The sequence below is a fragment of the Solea solea genome, chromosome 11 (genome assembly GCF_958295425.1).
Source record: "Solea solea chromosome 11, fSolSol10.1, whole genome shotgun sequence".
Classification (NCBI taxonomy): domain Eukaryota; kingdom Metazoa; phylum Chordata; class Actinopteri; order Pleuronectiformes; family Soleidae; genus Solea; species Solea solea.
The window spans coordinates 24,507,197-24,526,403 of NC_081144.1; the positions used below are offsets into that span (position 1 = coordinate 24,507,197).

A 19,207-nucleotide genomic window follows, 5' to 3' on the forward strand; every position below is an offset into this window, starting at 1 on the left:
CCGATGTTGTGTAACGCAGGAGGCTTCTGGTTTTCCGGAGAGGAAACGGGAGATGAAGAGGAGACGTTAGAGGCCAGAGACTCTCTACCTCTGTGTGTGTGTGTGTGTGATATGACACTGAGCATCAACCACAACACACACACACACACACACACACACACACTGAACCGTTAACATGTGGCTGACAAACTTGTGACCACAACAGCAACGAAACACCTGGACGTCAACGTTTAACTCCACTTAACTCCGCCCATGCACAAACACACACACACAAGGAAAGACAGGTCACATGACCACAGGCCTCTGCAGTTGATCATTTCATGCTCATCATGACTTTGGTGACCCCTGGACTCTACTGACCTTTGACCCCACACAGACCAGCTGTCTCAGATCACCTGTGTGTAAACGAGGACGACACAAAAACGACGTCCTCTCACCACCTCTGTCTGATCACTTACAGGTGCATCGTTGGTCCTGAAGGTGGCGACAGAGGGGGAATCACCAGCATCACAGTTACCATGGTGACACCAACAGGTGAACCCCTCACTTCTGTGAACTCACCATCATCATCTTCATCATTGAACCTCAGTGAGTCACTTTCATGTTGTATGCGTGTGTGTGGTAGGAAACAGTATAAGAGGTCATGACCTCTGACCTCATACATCAGCTCACATGACCTCTTGTTTTAAAACTCATCTCCGTTTTGTTTTGAATTAAACATTTGTTTAAAAAAATACTTTTTTACTGAGCTTTAGACGTGAGGACGATGTCATGACTCTCACACCAAACCTCATAGAGAAAATCAGCAATTTTAGCTTGCGGTGACACAGGAGCTGCTGGTCAACCGCTGCCTCGTGTGGACACTTTGTGTCACTGAGGTCAATCTGAATGAAGGATTTTAAACACTGTAGTGACAAAATAAGACATTTGAAGTTACTGATGGAGGCAGCAGTGATGTGATGTTAAAATCACTGATTTTTTGGTGTTTGGTGTGAGGAGAGTGAGTGGTTTACAAACTTCAGTTTCCTATTGGAAAAGTCTGTCTAACAGTGAGATGAAGACATGAACATGTGACGTAGACATCGTAGACCTCCATGTGTCAGGCTGGTTCTCAGCAGCAGGGGGCTCTCACAGACGTGTCTCTGAGGACAGACGTGTCTCTGAGGACAGACATGTCTCTGGACAGCATCCTGCAGAAAAATCTAAATCAAATAAATAAAACAACTCACTGGTCACAGATGATTAATAATCATTAACTTTATAAATGTTCATCTTTACATTAAACTCGAAAAGTAATAAAACACTGTGTGTGTGTGTGTGTGTGTGTGCTGGTCATGTGACTTTTCTGTTATTTATGACAAAGTAAATCAAAGGGTGAATTTACAATTATCATATTTAAATTGACTCATCAATAATGATTTAAATCACAAACTTTTTTTTAAATGTGTAACGACCTCTGACCTCAGATGCCGCGTGATGATTATTATTCTGTAAATCAAAGTGACGAGGACAATGACTGGCCACGCCCACTGGACGTGAGGCTTGTTTTGGTTTTATTGGACATGCTGACGCTCACAATCGTCTCACATAAGAAAAAACAGCTCAGGGGGCGGGGCAGTGAGATAGAAGGGGGCGGGGCCTCAGCGTCAATCTGCAGGATGAAGGTCCAAAAACAAAATGAGGCACTTGTTCTGATCCAGAGCTGCGTTACCATGGCGACCATGTCAGAACCACAGCTGGACATGACATCAATGTGTGTGTATGTGTGTGTGTCTACAGTATGTATATGTGTATGTGTGTGTCTGTGAGTATGTGCGTGTGTGTGTGTGTGTCTGTGTATGGCTCTGTTACATCATCACAATAAAGGTTTTTTCATTTTTACAAGCAGGCAGATCAAACTTCTCTGTTCTAACGATGATGGTGATGATGAAGATGATGTCATCATTGAGTCTTTACATGTTTATAAAAATAAAAATCATTCCATCATATTCACATGCTCAGATAAACAGAATCAGCTGTTTGGTCTCCGAGGCAACGAGACGCAAACATTTGCATACGAGTTTAAAGATGATGATGATGAAGATCATCAGTCTGTCTCTCTTCAGGTCACTGACTCCTCTGTGTTTACCTCTAATTGGTCAGCTGAATTAAGATGGGAGAGTGGGCGGGGCTTAAGCTTAAGTGAAGGTTCCTGGAGAAGATGAGCTCTTACCATGGTGATCTACTCTGGTTACCATAGTGATCTACTCTGGTAGCTGTGGTGATCCACTTTGGTTACCATAGTGATCTACTCTGGTTACCATGTGATCTACTCCATGGTGAGCCATGGTGATGAACCATAACCTCACAGAGAGCAGTGACACTGACGTGGACTCATGACTCAGCACTCATGCCCTGAGGCATGATGGGTAAATAAAAGATGTCAATCAAACGCCTCTAAACCATCGACCAATCAGAAAAAAGTCGTTGTCTTTTTACATCTCATCCTCTAATCAGAAGTTAGAATAGTCTGTTATCATCCAATGAGATGCAGGAAGGGGTGGGGTTTTCTCTCAGCAGGCCAATCAAATAAAGCCCTTATAAGTAGCCAATAAAAAATCCAGCAAATACAGGAAGTGAACGTTGTCAGAGTCAGCCAATCAGAGAGAAAGCCCACCCATCAGTGCCCGCCCACTGGGCCGACTGCCAGTCAGAGCCCGTGTCAGTTTCTGTGGGTTGGGCTTCAGCCAGGGGCCAGGGGCGTGTCCCTGTTGCCACGACGACTCATCTCTCCTCCAGTGAGACTCCTCCCTCCAGCTGGTGGTGATGCTGGCTGTGGATTGGCTGACGTCTGAGAAGCTGGCTGCTGATTCGCTGTCGGACTGACGCTGGCGCTTGTCGTCGTCCATCGGCATGAGGAAGGAAAACACCGCACCTGAGCTCCCAGAATGCTTTGCACTGCGTGTGGATCTCTCCTCCTGCACCTCCCCCCTGTTGGCTCCTCCTCCTGACTCCACCCCCTCCTCTGGCAGAGTGGTGTCCCAGTATGAAGCTCTGTTTTTGGGTAAGCTGCGGCTCCTCCTCCCCTGCTCCTGCTGGTCATCACGCTTCTTCTGTCTGACGGTCTGATTTCTCCCCCTTTCCTCCTCCTCCCTCATTCTTTCTTCCTCCCTCTTTCTCTTTTCCTCCTTTTCCTCCTTCCTCCTCCTTTCCTTCTCCTCCCTCCTTTCATCCTCTCCCTTCCTCCTCCTTTCCTTCTCCTCCTCCCCCCTTCTTCTTTCTTCCTCCCTCTTCCTCCTCTCCTCATATTCCTCCTTTCTCCTCCTTTCCTCCTCCTCCTCCTCCTCCCTCCTCCTCTCCTCTTCCTGTGCCTCCTCCTCCACCATGTCCAGGTCCAGATCAGAAGGTCCTAACCTTCCTCCAGTTCTCTTTCTGCTCTCTCCTTCTCTCCTCGTCCTCCTCTTCTCTCCTCCTCCTTCTCCTCCTGCTCCTCCCCTCTGACGGTTGGAGGAGGAGGTTGCCATGGAGATCAGGTGCTGCTCCTCTGTGTGGGAGGAGGAGGAGGAGGAGAGAACTCCTTCCTCAGGGCCTGAAAAAACACAGACAGAACATGTTTGAGTGCAGTTCCTCTGTCGTCCATCGGGCGCTGCCGCTCAGACACAAACTTCCTGACACTTTCACAATAAAAGGCGCAGTGAGAGGATGGCGGTGGTGTATAGAAAATGCACATAAGTTATAATGAACGTGTTTATTTTCTGATGAGCACAGAATATGGGTCGACGTCATTTACATAAACATGTAAAAAAACACTGACGTAAATAATGACGTAAACATCGATGTAAATAATGACGTAAATGATAAAGGAGCAATGGACGGATGAGACGGAAGGATCTCTTTTTACCGACCGCGAGTTTTCAGTTCGTCCAATCACGTAGAAACACGGTTCACCCTGTTTGGAGTTTGTCATACAAAGAGAGAGGCTGGACAGCTCCACTGAGGAGGAGGAGGAGGAGGAGGAGGAGGAGGAAGAGTAGTAAAGCAGCAGGACAGACAGGAAAAAGACAAAGTAGAAACAGATCAAAGTCAAACAGCAGAAATTACAAAGATCCCACGGTGACGAGATGAGTCACTGCGGCTGAAACAAGATACAGTGAAATATCTTGATATTTTGTGTGGCGATATTATGTCGCAATCGAGACACTAAGTATCATATCATCTTATAACTGATGTTAACATTAAACTTTGTATGAGTTAGCATAAAAAAAATCAATTGATGTTTCAGTGCTCGTTCTCACTCGAGCTGTTTTGTGAGTATATTCGCAAGTAAAATATTTTGCAATATTGCGATAATATTGTTACTTAAATACTGTGATATCATATTGTATTGTGACTTAAATATCGCGATAATATTGTTACTTAAATACTGTGATATCATATTGTATTGTGACTTAAATATCGCGATAATATTATATCATGACTTACATATTGTGATAATATCGTATCGTGAGTTAAATATCGGGATGATATCGTATTGTTATAATATCTTAATGTGATAATATCGTTGAACCAGGAAGTGAATCATGTGACATCATGATTCATTCCTGGCTTGTCCAGCAGGGGTCCCTCAGTGTGATGGACGTGTGTGTCTCACCGTAGTCGGGGACGTAACCGTTTCCTTTCTTGAGGACGAGGTGGATGCGATGTCCTCCTCGTCTGATCTGCTCCACAGCCTGACTGTGAGTCATCCCCACTGTGCTGTCCCCGTTTATGTCCACCAGCTGATCAGACACCTGTCCACACAGGTGACACCTGTCATCGTGACCACGCCCACTGTCTGTCACCTGACCTGACTCTCATCTAATCATTGTATGTACATACATGTTAGTTAGTGTGTGTGTGTGTGTGTACCTGTATCTTGTTGCTGCGTTGGGCCGGCCCCCCATCCATCAGACCCAGTACATACAGGCCCATGTTGTACTCACTGCCCCCCCTCAGAGAGAAACCAAACCCTGTTGGACCTCGATCCAGATCCACGCTGTAGAACTGGTCCTGAAACACACACACACACAGAGTGTAATACTACAGTATTACCACCACTGATATTAAGTTTACTAAGTAAATGTGACACTGACCTTTGACCTTCCTCTCGATCCTTTGATCAGTCGACTATCGATGTCCAGATCGGCTGCCTCTGTCTGAGAGGAGGAGTCTGAGGAGACGAAGAGAGGAGACAAGGTCAGAACACACCCGTCCTCTTACAACTGCATGTGTGTGTGTGTGCGTGTCGTACAGCGTCTGGGTGTGACACTCAGCCTCAGTGTGTTTCCCGCCCTCCTCAGAATCTGGGCCAGGTCCCGGTGTTGTAAACCACCTGTCGGCCGGTTCTCCACGGCGTCCAACTGGTCACCGGGCTGGATCTGTCCACTGCGAGCCGCCGGGCTGCCGCGACGCACCGTCACAAACCGGTGGGACATAAGTGAGGACGCTGCCGAGACAGAGGGGGTGGAGCCACGTCATTGTCATCATACAGCAAACTCCCGTAACCGTGGCAACATTTCTAACAGGAAACTGCAGTTTGTAAAGCGCTCACTCTCCCACACTAAAACCTCTGATGAGTCAGTGTTGGTCAGTAACAGGGACAGACCAAGGCTCCGCCCCCACACTGACATATTTGAGTTTAGTAAACCTGTTGTTATGGTGACGCCTGAGGTCCACATGTCTCCACAGGAGTCCGAGACTTTTATTTTAAAATCTCAGAGGATTTTTTTTTTCTGTCACTCCGCAACAACCTGCTTCCTGTTGGTCATGTGAACACAGGTCACATGATTATTTAATCAGTTGTAACAGTTTGTCCTCACACACACACACACACACACACACACACACACACACGTGTGTGTGGACAAACTGTGTGTGTGTGTGTGTGTGTGTGTGTGTTAATCCACCACTGGAAATAATCCTCCCAAAAAAATATCATGAGAGTCAGAGTGAAACCAGCTGGTACTGAACACACACACACACACACACACACACACACACACTCACACACTCACACTGGCTCAATGAGGTGAAACTATGTCTGACATTCCTGAGAGCTGATAACCACTGAGGAGGAGGAGGAGGAGGAGAAGGAGGAGGAGGAGAGGGAGGAGGGAAAAGAGACATAACTGTAGAGAAAAAGGGGGAAAAAAATCGCAATATTCTGTAAATGTGTTAAAACAACATTTATAATGTCAATGACATTGATAAATAACATGTGTGACCACAAGGTGGCAGCAGCAGCGAGTGTTTAGTGTGTTTAACTCTGGCTCTAATCAGCTGAATTTTGTTTCTGTTTGGTTTGTTTGTTTTTTGCTCTCTCTGACATAAAAACCACAGGGAAGTTAGTTTGAGGTTAGAAGACACAGCTGCGTCTGTCACACTGTTACACACTTCTTTTTAATGATCAGAAAATAATAATAACAATAATCATAGTAATCACAACATTTGATACGAGTGTTCTCCCATTAATTAGTGTGTGGTAGCGTTTAGTGTCTGTAGGGGGAAGTTGTGGAGTCAGACTAATGTCATCGTCGTAAATAACATCTCTGAACTGACATAAATGTGATTTAAACATTATCTCTCTCACACACACACACACACACACACACAGTGACTTACGTTTGGAGTCTTTATCATTTCTCAGAAGTGACTGCAGTCGCTCCAACATGATGAACAAACTACACACACACACACACTCTCAGAGTGGATGAGCGAGACTGAGTGTGAGCTGTGGAGAGGGAGATGGACAGCTTGGAGGGGTGTGGCTTAACAGTGGTGGGAGGGAACTGAATGTACAGTGTACACAGTGTTTGTGTGTGTGTGTGTGCAGGAGTGTGTGTGTGTGCTGAAACCACAGACTCAGTGTAACTTCAGTGTGTCAGCACAGCGCCCCCCACAGGCTGCCTTGTCACTGTTATAGATCAGCTGATTAATAAGAAAATAACTGCTGAGTCACTGATGATCAGGTCCTCACTCACCGCCGCTGCTCACTTCCTGAGAGGCGATGACAAATCCAAAGCCTTCCCCCGGCCTCCTCCTGAGCTCCACCTCCACCTTTGCTCCGCCCCTCCCGTCCTTAGTCACTGCTCCCGAGGCTCCTCCCCCTCTGTTTGGAGGCGGTCCTCCAGCGCTCTCCTGAACTCCCAGCAGATCACGCGGCTCCAGCGTCAATGTCACAGGAACCGAGTCCAGGAAACTGGTGCTCTGGATCAGCGTGGACACCGACGGCCCGTTAGCCGTCTGAGGAGGAGGCGGGGCCTCTGCGAAAACAAGGAGGAGTCACGGTACAGAGTGAAGACGTCAGGGAAACACATTTCACGTTAGTCACAAGTTCAAAAACCATGAGCAAATATGAACAAATATTAATACGATCAGTGTGATGACCACAAACTCACCTTGTTGGGCCCCGGGGCTCGGTGGGTGGGGGCCCCCCTGAGAAGAGTCTGGGGCTAAACCTGCCTGACTGAGAGCAGGAACGGCCCCGCCCACCACGGCCGCAGCGGAGGACGAGGAAGGCGAGTCCGCTGAGGGGTGGGAGGAAGAGGGTGTGGTCTGACCCTGAGGAGAGGGGAGGGGCTTATAGAGGTTGGGGGTGACGACTGGAGAGAAGGCAGGGCCTGGAGAAGCAAGAGGAGGGGAAGGAACATTTTCTATTTTAGTTTTTATTTTCACCGTGTAAACACAAAACAGATGTTTCCAGCTGTAAACACTGACTCAGCTGTTGAGAAGGTCATCAGGGTCATGTGACCTCGTACCTGCTCTGTAGACCAGCAGCACCACCTCGCCCTGTTTGGTGTGTTCCTGCAGGATCCTCTGCACCTGAGGGGGAAACATCTTCATCACATCATCCTCTACAGCTACAACTCCCAGCATGCCTAGCAGCGGAGGTCACCAGCGGTTTGGCCAGTGTTTGGTCGATGAACAGGAAGTTGTTACCTGGGAGAAGCTGAGGCTCTGAACATCTGCTCCGTTGATCTTCACGATAGCGTCCCCTGGCTGCAGTGACGGACACTGCCTCCGATCCCACACTCGCCTGACCAGGGCCAGCTGACCCCCCTGACCCCCCGCTGTCACACTGAACCCCAGCCCCGCCCCCTCAGTACGTCCCAAAGCTACCGGCACCAGCTCCCCACCAGGGGGCGACGCCGGTGACGCTGCCCCCAGTGGCAGCACCAGACCTGAGGTTCCATGGGAGGAGGCGGAGGCGGAGGGAGCTTGGTGATTGGCTGGACACCCGTTAAAGCCGCAGGGCGCAACGTCTCTGTGCGGAGTCAGGGTGAGCGTGGTCTGGGGCATTGGCGGCCGCTGCACCGGTGGTCCCGGAGGTGTGGACGAGGAGACGGGGTTGTTGGTGATGGAGGTGGAGTTCTGGAGGAAACCGGTCTCTAGCTGAGAGAGCGGCAGTTTGGTGAGAGCAGAGGACGAGGACATGAGCGGCAGCGTGTACGTGGACACGTCGCTCTCTGACGACTTTGAGCTCTGATGGAGGAGGAGCGAGGAGGAGAGGGCGGGGAGTGTGCTGCTGCTGTAGCCAATCAGTGACGACCTGTGTGGAGAAGGGGGAGGAGACAGAAGAAGTCTCGTCACGTCGGCCGTCTTTGGTAACGTGACAGAAAGTTGCTAACGCTAATGCTAACACTCACCTGCGAGTCCCGGCGTTGGACGGACCGCCATCAGAGTCGCTGTGATTGGCTACTGTCCTGTTAGGGGGCGGAGTCACTCCCAATGGAGGGTCAGAGGACGTGGGAGTAGGCGGATCTGTAAGCCCATTTGTCATTGGCTGTGCGGCGTAAGAGGGCGGGGTTTGGCCAAGTCCTGCATTTTTGAGAAAAGGAGACACTGGATCAATAACTTACAGGTGATTGGCAGGTGATTGGCAGGTGATTGGTGGATCAGTCTCAGGTGTGAGTGTAAATGGACCTGTCGTGTTGCCGTTGGCGTCCTGCGTGCAGCTGTAGGTCAGGTGGGTCAGAGCTTGGGTGCTAGAGGCCTCGCTGGGTGTCTGAGGCTGTTGTGGGAGGAGGTCAAATGTCAAACACAAGGTCAGTGAGTGACAGCAGTGTTAAAAAAAGCTGAAATTAGAGGTGGAGTCACACACACCGTCTCCAGGTTCTGTTTGGGACAGCCGTCTGGGTTGTAGAGCATAGGGTAACCTCGCCTCAGAACCACGTCCACGCTCTGACCCATCGGCACCGACTTCAACATGTCCACCACGTCTTTATGAGACTGACCGAGGACACACTGGTCATTGATGTAGACCAGGATGTCAGCTGCATCACGGAGACCCACACAGAGTTAAGTGAAGAGAAGTTACATTTGTAAACACACCAAAGTCCATAGAGAAAATCAGTGATTGTAACATCACACACACAGGAGTTGTTGATCCACTGCTGCCTCCATCACTCAGTTCAAATGTCTTATTTTGTCACAGTGTTTGAAATCCTTGGTTCGGATTTACTTCAGTGACACAAAGTGACCACACGAGGCAGCAGAGGACCAGCAGCTCCTGTGTCCACACATGCTAAAATCACTGATTTTCTCTATGGACTTTGGTGTGGGAGAGTGAGCGGTACAAACTTCAATTTCCGTGAGATAAAGACGTGAACATGTTCTTGAAGATATCGTAGACTTGACGCAGATTTTATTGCATGTCTTTTGTAAACGTGGCTAAAATCTGTTTTTCTACTTTCATGTTTATTTTCAGCTCAACATTTTTTTCATTTCTCAGGTTCTTGAGATTTCTGCCCCTGAAACTTTCCCAGGAGATTTACTGTGTGTGTGTGTGTGTGTTACATTCCTGACTATTTAGCCTCAGCACATGTGAGCAGGTCTGACTGTGGGAGAGAAGAGAGAAAAGACTGTGTGTGTGTGTGTGTGTGTGTGTGTTAGTGAGATTGTGTCCCTTTAGAAACATAAAGAGCTGAGAAACAGTAATATTTATCCTCCACACACACACACTGTCACGTGTGTGTGTGCGTATGTGTTTGTGTGTGTGCGTGCATGCGTGAGTGTGTGTGTGCGTGTGTGTGTGGACACAGGTGAGACAGCAGGTGGCGCTCAGTGATCAGTCTCATCATTCACCTGTGGTTACAGCAGAGTTCACTGTGATGAAGGTGAACTCAGCAGTGAGTTAGTAGGTTGTAATAAAGTAATAACTCAAATATCTAACGTTATAAAGGAGTAACAACAAGACGGTTAAAAACTGTAACTCACGTAAAAGGTAGTAACTAAGTTTCAGTTTAGTAAATAAATAGTGTCAGTAGTTACACAGTGGTGAGTTAGTGTCAGTAGTGATGACAGGGTGCAGTACCGGTGTTGAGGGCAGGGGGCCCTCCAGGTGTGACACTGTAAACCTGCAGAAACTCTCGAGGTCGACTTCCTCCAACGATGTTAAAACCAAAACCTCGAGGACCTTTAGAAAGACGAGTGTGGATAGAGTAACCTCTGAGCTGAGACGCCTGCTCTGTGAACTCTGGAACTGAGACAGACAGACAGACAGACAGACAGACAGACAGACAGGCAGACAGTGAGACGAGCAGAAGCAGCTGTATATTGTTATGTGATTTGTTGTTTGTTGTCTTTTTTTATTTCCACAGAAATAAATAAAATAGTGAAAGTGAAAATAAAGTCGTTAATAATTCAAATAAAACTTACGCTCAGTACAAGGAGTCGTGTCTTTGCTCGGAGTTCGAGGATCAAACCAGCTGGTCGTCTTTGACTTATGACTGACAGACACACAGACAAGAGACAGACACACAGACAAGGGACAGACACACAGACAAGGGACAGACACACAGACAAGAGACAGACACACAGACAAGGGACAGACACACAGACAAGGGACAGACACACAGACAAGAGACAGACACACAGACAAGGGACAGACACACAGACAAGGGACAGACACACAGACAAGAGACAGACACACAGACAAGAGACAGACACACAGACAAGAGACAGACACACAGACAAGGGACAGACACACAGACAAGAGACACACAGACAGGAGACAGACACAAAGACACACAGACAAGAGACAGACACACAGACAAGAGACAGAGAGACACACAGAGAGAGATGACATCATCAAATTCAGCTTTAAAATAAAAATACACTTTAATATTTATTAATAAACCAATAAAATGAAAACTGATGTTAACTGCTGAGTGATCACTGGTTATTGGTTATTGATCACTGATGATTGATTATTGATCACTGATTATTGATTATTGATCACTGATGATTGATTATTAATCACTGATGATTATTGATTATTGATCACTGATGATTGATTATTGATTACTGATAATTGATCACTGATTATTGGTTATTGATACTGACTCGATGTAGTACGGCTCTCCTGAGTCACTGAAGGCCAGCTCCCAGTTCTCAGGCAGTGGAGCTCCTCCTCTTCCTCTTCTGACTCCTCCCCTTCCTCTCCCTCGTCCTCCCTCCTCAGTTCCTTCACGGCTCCCTAGTGTCGACTCCCAAGATTGGCTCAGAGGCAGAGTGGTGGGCGGGGCTCCAGCTGAACCTAGTGAGAAATGATGACAACGTCAGTTTTTCAGTGGGCATGCTACACCTGCTGATGGGGCCACACAGTCTTAATTAAACAGTCATTAAATAGTGATATAAATGACCAGAGGGGGTGCTGTCCTCCTCGCTGTTGTCTCCCTCCTCCACAGCTTTCTCCAGGTTACTCAGAGACTTGCTCCTCGTCCTGAAGTTCCGCAGCAGGTTGCGATGTTCCTGGTACGTGATCGGTGGACTCTCTGGGCCGATGTGGACGGGGCGGGGCGTTCCGTAATAGTTTCCTGTGATTGGATGGAGACATTCGCTCACGTTTTTGAGGCCGTGGCCACGACATGATATGACATGATGATATGAGATGTACTGTGACGTACTGTACCTTTAAACTTGCCGCTCTCCAGCAGAGCTCCAGACTCCTCCAGAGAGAAAAACTCCACGATGGAAACAAAGTTGTAGTCGACACCTGAGATCTCACCGTCCCGAGGCTGCCGGGTCGTACCTGCAGGGAGGACGCCGTGATGTCATCATCACACGTCTGTGTGTGTGCGTGTATGTGTGTGTGTGTGTGTGTGACGTACAGGGAACAGCGCGCAGGTACAGGTTCTCTCTGATCAGCTGTTGGAGTTGACTGTCCATGGATCCTGGAGTGAAACATTTGCTGAGATACAACCTGAGGTCCTTACAGAGGGATGACCCTGACACACACACACACACACACACACACAGAGGAAGTGATGTCATCAGCACCAGATGTGTGTGAGGTAAAACACAATTTAACATATTTTTTTTACTTTACATGTTCAAACGACTCATTCAGTCACTTTGAAACTACTCGTCAATATTTCAGCCAATCACAGCCTCCTCTCGTGACTCAGGGGAGGAGTCATGTGACCACATGTCCCCTGACCTGGTGACACCGTCTTGATTCTGATCGGATGGGGACAAGAGTTGAGGACTCCTCTGACGTCGCCGAGGGTCATCCCTAACACCGGCGTCCCACCGATCTCCAGGATGATGTCACCCACTGTGGCTCCGCCCCCAGGGGCTGCCGTGACAAAAGGGAACTCGCCATAGTCGCCCCCGCCCCCGATGGCCAGACCCAGCTCTCCTGATCCCCCGCCCAGTGGAACGAAGCTCTCCTGCACCTGCAGTGTTAGAGAGAGAGTTGTGTGATTGTGTGTTTGTGTGAGTGCATGTGTGTGTGTGTGTTTGTTGCGTTGTTACCTTGGAGCGCCAGTGCAGCTTCTTCACCGTGGCTTTAGACATGGCGGCTGAGCTGCAGGAAGAGACAACAGCAAGGGGACGACTTCAGTCAACAACACACCTGTGATGTCATCATGTGATGTCATCGCAGGGGGAACACCACTCACGCCCTCAACAATGACACAAGGTTTCCTACATATCTCCTTGAATCCTAGGAATGCTACACTGTCTCCTAGCAACAGTGAAGTGCTGAATCAGCTGAACGACACGGAGTGGAGTCAGAGAACAGATGGTGAACGACAGGGAGCCACACACACTTTAAAGGAATAGTTCAGGTTTTTGGAGTGTGTAAGTATTCTTATTAACTGTGCTGTGAGCGCCCCCTGCTGCTGAGAACCATCCTGACACACAGAGACTCACTCAGTGAAACTGACTTTATCTCACTGTGAGACAGACATTTCCAACAGGAAGCTGAAGTTTGTAAACCGCTCACTCTCCCAGGTTCAAACTAAGTGAACTGTCCCTTTAACTAGAAAAACACAGATGAGGAAGCTTCCTAGGAAGGACAGGAGGAGGGAAAGTGTCCTAGTTTTAAGACAGGAAGTGACATGTGTGTGCGTGAGTGAATGAATGAGTGAGTGAGTGAGTGTGTGTGAGTGAGTGTGTGTCTGAGTGAATGAGAGAGTGAGTGAGTGAGTGTGTGTGTGTGTGTGTGTGTGTGTGAGTGAATGAGTAAGTGAGTGAGTGAGTGAGTGTTACCTGGTCAGCTTTCATGTCCACACTCAGTGTTTCTGTTAAATTCTCTCTCTCCTCTTTATCACGTAATGTCTCTTTACCTTCGTCTCTCTCTCTGATAAGACTGGTCAAAGTTCAGTGTGTGGAGGGAGTGTACAGGAATGTGTGTGTGTGTGATGTTAACACTGGTACATAGAGAATAAACAGAATAAACACTTCATCACAACTGCATCGCCCCCTGGTGGCAGCGGATATACAGAGTGAATTCTGTGTGTGTCACGACTCTTCTGACCACTGAATCTTTTCTCAACATTACTGGAGGTCATGATTTTTGTTGTTGTTTGAAGAAGCTTCATTTTCTCATGTCTGTATTTTCATTTGTTTTACTCAACATCATCTGGACTAGGACACAGACGTGGACACAGATGTGGACATGGACCTGTGTTGTTGAGTCTTTGTTTAGTTGTTTTACTGTTGACTTTTCTCACATTCTTTTTCTTCACTTTCATGTTTGAGTTTCACTGCTGTTTAAAAATTAACACAGACACGCCCCCTACTGTTCAACATGACACGCCCCCTACTGCTCCTCTATAAAAATACACCTGTTCCTTTATAATAATACACCTGCTCCTCTATAATATACCTGCTCCTCTAAAATACACCTGTTCCTCTATAAAAATACACCTGCCCCTCTATAATATACTTGCTCCTCTATAACAATACACCTGCCCCTCTATAATAATACACCTGCTACTCTATAATATACCTGCTCCTCTATAATATACCTGCTCCTCGATAATAATACACCTGCTCCTATATAATACACCTGCCCCTCTATAATACACCTGCTCCTCTATAATATACCTGCTCCTCGATAATAATACACCTGCTCCTATTTAATACACCTGCTCCTCTATAATAATACACCTGCTCCTCTATAATATACCTGCTCCTCTATAATAATACACCTGCTCCTCGATAATAATACACCTGCTCCTATATAATACACCTGCTCCTCTATAATAATATATCTGCTCCCCTATAATAATACACCCCCTCCTCTATAATAATACACCTGCTCCTCTATAATATACCTGCTCCTTTATAATACACTTGCTCCTCTATATTAATATACCTGCTCCCCTATTATAATAATACACCCGCTCCTCTATAATAATATGCCTGCTCCTCTATAATAATACACCTGCTCCTCTATGATATACCTGCTCCTCTATAATAATACACCTGCTCCTCGATAATAATACACCTGCTCCTATATAATACACCTGATCCTCTATATTAATATACCTGCTCCCCTATAATAATACACCCGCTCCTCTATAATAATATGCCTGCTCCTCTATAATAATACACCTGCTCCTCCATAATATACCTGCTCCTCTATAATAATACACCTGCTCCTCGATAATAATACACCTGCTCCTATATAATACACCTGCTCCTCTATAATAATATATCTGCTCCTCGATAATAATACACCTGCTCCTATATAATACACCTGCTCCTCTATAATAATACACCTGCTCCTCTATAATATACCTGCTCCTCTATAATAATACACCTGCTCCTCGATAATAATACACCTGCTCCTATATAATACACCTGCTCCTATATAATACACCTGCTCCTCGATATTAATACACCTGCTCCTATATAATACACCCCCTCCTCTATAATAATATGCCTGCTCCTCTATAATAATACACCTGCTCCTCTATAATATACCTGCTCCTCTATAATATACCTGCTCCTTTATAATACACTGGCTCCTCTATAATAAAACACCTGCTCCTCTATAATAATACACCTGCTCCTCTATGATATACCTGCTCCTCTATAATAATACACCTGCTCCTCTATAATAATACACCTGCTCCTCTATAATATACCTGCTCCTCTCTAATAATACACCTGCTCCTCTCTAATAATATATCTGCTCCCCTTTAATAATACACCTGCTCCTCTATAATATTACACCTGTTCCTCTATAATATACCTGCTCCTCTATAATAATACACCTGCTCCTTAATAATATACCTGCTCCTCTAAAATAATACATCTGCTCCTCTATAATAAAACACCTGCTCCAATATAATAATACACCTGCTCCTCTATTATAATAATACACCTGCTCCTCTATAATAATACATCTGCTCCTCTATAATAATACACCTGCTCCTCTATAATAATACACCTGCTCCAATATAATAATACACCTGCTCCTCTATAATAATACACCTGCTCCTCTATAATAATACACCTGCTCCAATATAATAATACACCTGCTCCTCTATAATAATACACCTGCTCCAATATAATAATACACCTGCTCCTCTATAATAATACACCTGCACCTCTATAATATACCTGCTCCTCTATAATAACTCACCTGCTCCTCTATAATACACCTGCTCCTCTATAATATACCTGCTCCTCTATAATAATACACCTCCTCTCTGTACCTCCTCAGTCAAACATAGTGATATCATCAGCTCAGGTCGGTGATGGTGAACTGTTTACTACAGAAACACACACTCTCTCTCTCTCTCTCTCTCTCTCTCACACACACACACACACACTTTCTTTCTCTCTCTCTCACACACACACTTTCTCTCTCTCTCTCTCTCTCTCTCTCTCACACACACACACACACACTCTCTCTCTCTTTCTCTCTCTCTCACACACACACACACACACACACACCTCTTACTCCTGCTGCTTCATCACAAACGGTGAACAGAGACAAAGAGCAGCTTTTGTTCTGTTGTCCACACTCACACGCGCACGCGCGCACGCACAGCAACACACACTGATGATGGAGGATGTGACCGACCCTCCGCGGCTCCTGTACCCGGCCAACAGCCTCTGAGTGTCGGCTGTCAATGTGCTGACACCGCGGTTGTTCTTCTCGTGAACGCGCCTGTCCTCGCGCTCTTCTCCACACGTTACCTTCATATTTTCTGCGTCGTTCTCCGCATCAGCTGATTCTGCCGCCTCTGCCGCTTCAGCCGCGCGCCGCGCCGCGTCTCTCTCCGCCGCTCCGCTAAAATCCTCTCTGGGCTTTCTGTGTATTGATCGCTCCCTCGGTGCTGCCGCGGCGTGCGTGCGTGCGCCACGGCGGTGATGCGCGTGCGCGTACACGTTTGACAGTGCCTGATGTCCACTGCAGGTGAAAAATGCAAAGCACTGAGGGATCAGTGTGTGTGTGTGTGTGTGTGTGTAATGCGCGTGCGCAGCTACCTGTTTTAATGGAGCTTTACTACACAGTGAAAGCAATGACGAGTGAATGTCCCTCTACCACCACCCCCCTCTCTCTCTCTTTCATAGAGGCAATGAGAAAAGAGAGGGTTATGATAAATGTGTGCGTGCGCGCGCTTGTGTGTGTATAGGGGGCGGGGCACCAGGAAGAAAAGGGAAGGAAGCGAGAGAGAGCTCCACCTTCTGAGGGAGGAGTCTGTGTGATGGGGTTGTTCATGCTGACATCAGTGTGTGTGTCATGACCTCGCCGTCATCTGAAGTGTGTGTTTGTATTTCTATCTCTGTGAGGACCGGTGACAAAATCACTGACCTCAGTATCATTGTAAATAAATTGAATCAGTGTAATTTGTGTAGGTGTAGAGGGAGCGCCCTCTTCAAGTCAGTTCATAACATTACCATATTTCATATTCCTCATATTGATTATTTATCTATTTATTTATTTATTTATCAATCATATCTGGATGCAGAGAGAGAGAGAGAGAGAGGGGGCAGGAAGGGAGGACACAAATTAGGTATAGAAAGAACAAGGTTAATGACATGTAATGAACTCATAGTCATACCCTGAGTGTGAGATTCCCCAGCAGTCTAGGTCCATAGCAGCCTAACTAAGAGATGGTCCAGGTTTCCCTAAGTCAGCTCTAACTTTAAGCTTTATCAAAAAAGGAAGGTTTTAAGTCAAAATCCTCTTCATTTGTGACTTTTGAAATCTTCAAACAGGCCATTAATGCACAAATATGCACAAAAATCTGTGATTTTAGGTCATAGAGACACAGGAGCTGTTGGTCCACTGCTGCCTCGTGTGGTGAGTTTGTGTCACTGAGGTAAATATGAACAAAGGATATTAAATGCCGAACTGTAAAAATAAGACATTTGAACTTAGTGACGTAGGAAGCAGTGGCTCAACAACCCCTGTGCGCTGTGATGTTAAAGACGACATAGAATGCTTGTATCACACATATATGTTAGTTATGGAGGTCTACTTACATATATTAACTTGTTTTCATGGTTAAAATCCTCCTAATCGCTGCAAACGAGCCGATCAAAATATCTCCTCACTGACGCTCTCGTCAGCCGCGCTGTTTCAGACCAAAACCACACCCCCAGAACGTGGACTGTGTTGTGATTGGCCAGCCAACGAGAGCTTTCCCACTGTCCTGTGATTGGCCAGGTACCTGGAAGTGACGTAATAGATAGGCCAGCTCTCAGATACACAGCTCCCCCTCTGGCACGGTGGATGCTCTGCATCTCAGCAGCTACAATGAGAGTAGTTCTTCTTCTTCTGCGGTTGAATGTACGCAACCGGATGTGCCCGGACTAGTGCCCGCACCGGGAGGCGCTACGGTGGTGAGGATTTCTGATGACAACATCAAATTAAGGAAGTGTCGATCCGCTTCGCAGAGCCCAGGAAAACAATACAACACTATTTTCTCAGCAGTGGCTGAACTGTTTGTTCTGAAACTTTAGGGTTTCATAAACGAGGTAATGACGCAGATACACACACACAAACGCAGCGTTAATTGGAGCTTCCGGTCTATGTGGCCTTTAAAATCACTGTTTTTCTCTATGGGGTTTGGTTAAGGAGAGTGAGATATAGATTGTCCCTGTTTCTCCTCCATAATAGACACACACAGGTTGTACTGTTCCTTTCCTCCAGCAGGAGGCAGCACAGACATTTTTATTATTTTTCAGGGATGAGGTCAGACAGAGAGGATCATGGGAAACACATGAAGGAAAAGGAGGCATTTTACCTTTTAAATCAGTTTTATTTATATTTGTGTCCTTTTTCATCACAGGAAGTAACAACTCAATACAATAATAAATGTGTTATACATGTATTATAACGATGTGATCATCATAAATAAGAGTAAAAACTCAACATACTCTAAACAGCACAGTGTTTATGAAGTGGTGAATGATCATTGATTATGTTAAACCTTTAAAAAACAGAATTAATTTAGAGAAAGTTTGTTCATAAAAATTGAAAAACAACACAACGTCACTTCCTGTCAACAGCTGTGTCCACTCACATGTCCACTCACACTGTATTGTACTGTATTGTCCTCTTAATGTGAAGATCATTGACTTCCATTCAACCAGCAGAGTCACCCCCTGGTGGATATTCAGTTGTTTTTTTTAGTTTAAAAAAATATATATATATATATTACTTCTTTTATTTCAGCCTTTTAATTTCATGTTTCATGAGAACAAGTGTGTGTGTGTGTGTGTGTGTGAGAGAGAGAGAGAGAGACTGCAGCAGCAGGATTACGGATGGCTTAATATAGAAGCTTAATGACACACACACACACACACACACTGGCCTAAAATCCTGTCATCTCTGATCTGAAGGAGAGTTTTATCTCTGTGTGATGGAGGGGGAGGAGGAGGAGGAGGAGGAAACAAGAGGATAACGGAGTGAAATGAAGGAGGTGAATGAGGTCAA

The 19,207-nt window shown here is 46.3% G+C and overlaps 1 protein-coding gene across 4 annotated transcripts; it reads right to left on the reverse strand.

Moving 5' to 3' along the window:
* Window positions 1-1,517: 1,517 nt before the first annotated feature.
* On the reverse strand, window positions 1,518-16,790 carry magixa (MAGI family member, X-linked a). Of its 4 annotated transcripts, XM_058643315.1 has the most exons (22): window positions 16,459-16,790; window positions 12,775-12,826; window positions 12,458-12,695; window positions 12,129-12,245; window positions 11,930-12,049; window positions 11,661-11,834; window positions 11,362-11,554; window positions 10,675-10,745; window positions 10,331-10,498; window positions 9,121-9,290; window positions 8,941-9,028; window positions 8,664-8,835; window positions 7,957-8,566; window positions 7,776-7,839; window positions 7,416-7,637; window positions 6,999-7,280; window positions 5,270-5,464; window positions 5,112-5,188; window positions 4,888-5,028; window positions 4,631-4,769; window positions 3,885-3,972; window positions 3,430-3,568 (listed from the first exon to the last, which is right to left on the reverse strand). In XM_058643315.1, the coding sequence occupies exons 2-22, from the start codon at window positions 12,814-12,816 to the stop codon at window positions 3,562-3,564; spliced, it is 3,378 nt and encodes a 1,125-aa protein (XP_058499298.1). In that variant the 5' UTR covers window positions 12,817-12,826; window positions 16,459-16,790; the 3' UTR covers window positions 3,430-3,561. The 4 variants fall into 4 exon arrangements, with proteins under 4 accessions (XP_058499295.1, XP_058499296.1, XP_058499297.1 ...); XM_058643312.1 differs by lacking the exon at window positions 3,885-3,972 and having other exon boundaries at window positions 1,518-3,568; window positions 16,459-16,787; XM_058643313.1 differs by lacking the exons at window positions 3,885-3,972; window positions 16,459-16,790 and adding an exon at window positions 13,513-15,306 and having other exon boundaries at window positions 1,518-3,568.
* Window positions 16,791-19,207: the final 2,417 nt, after the last annotated feature.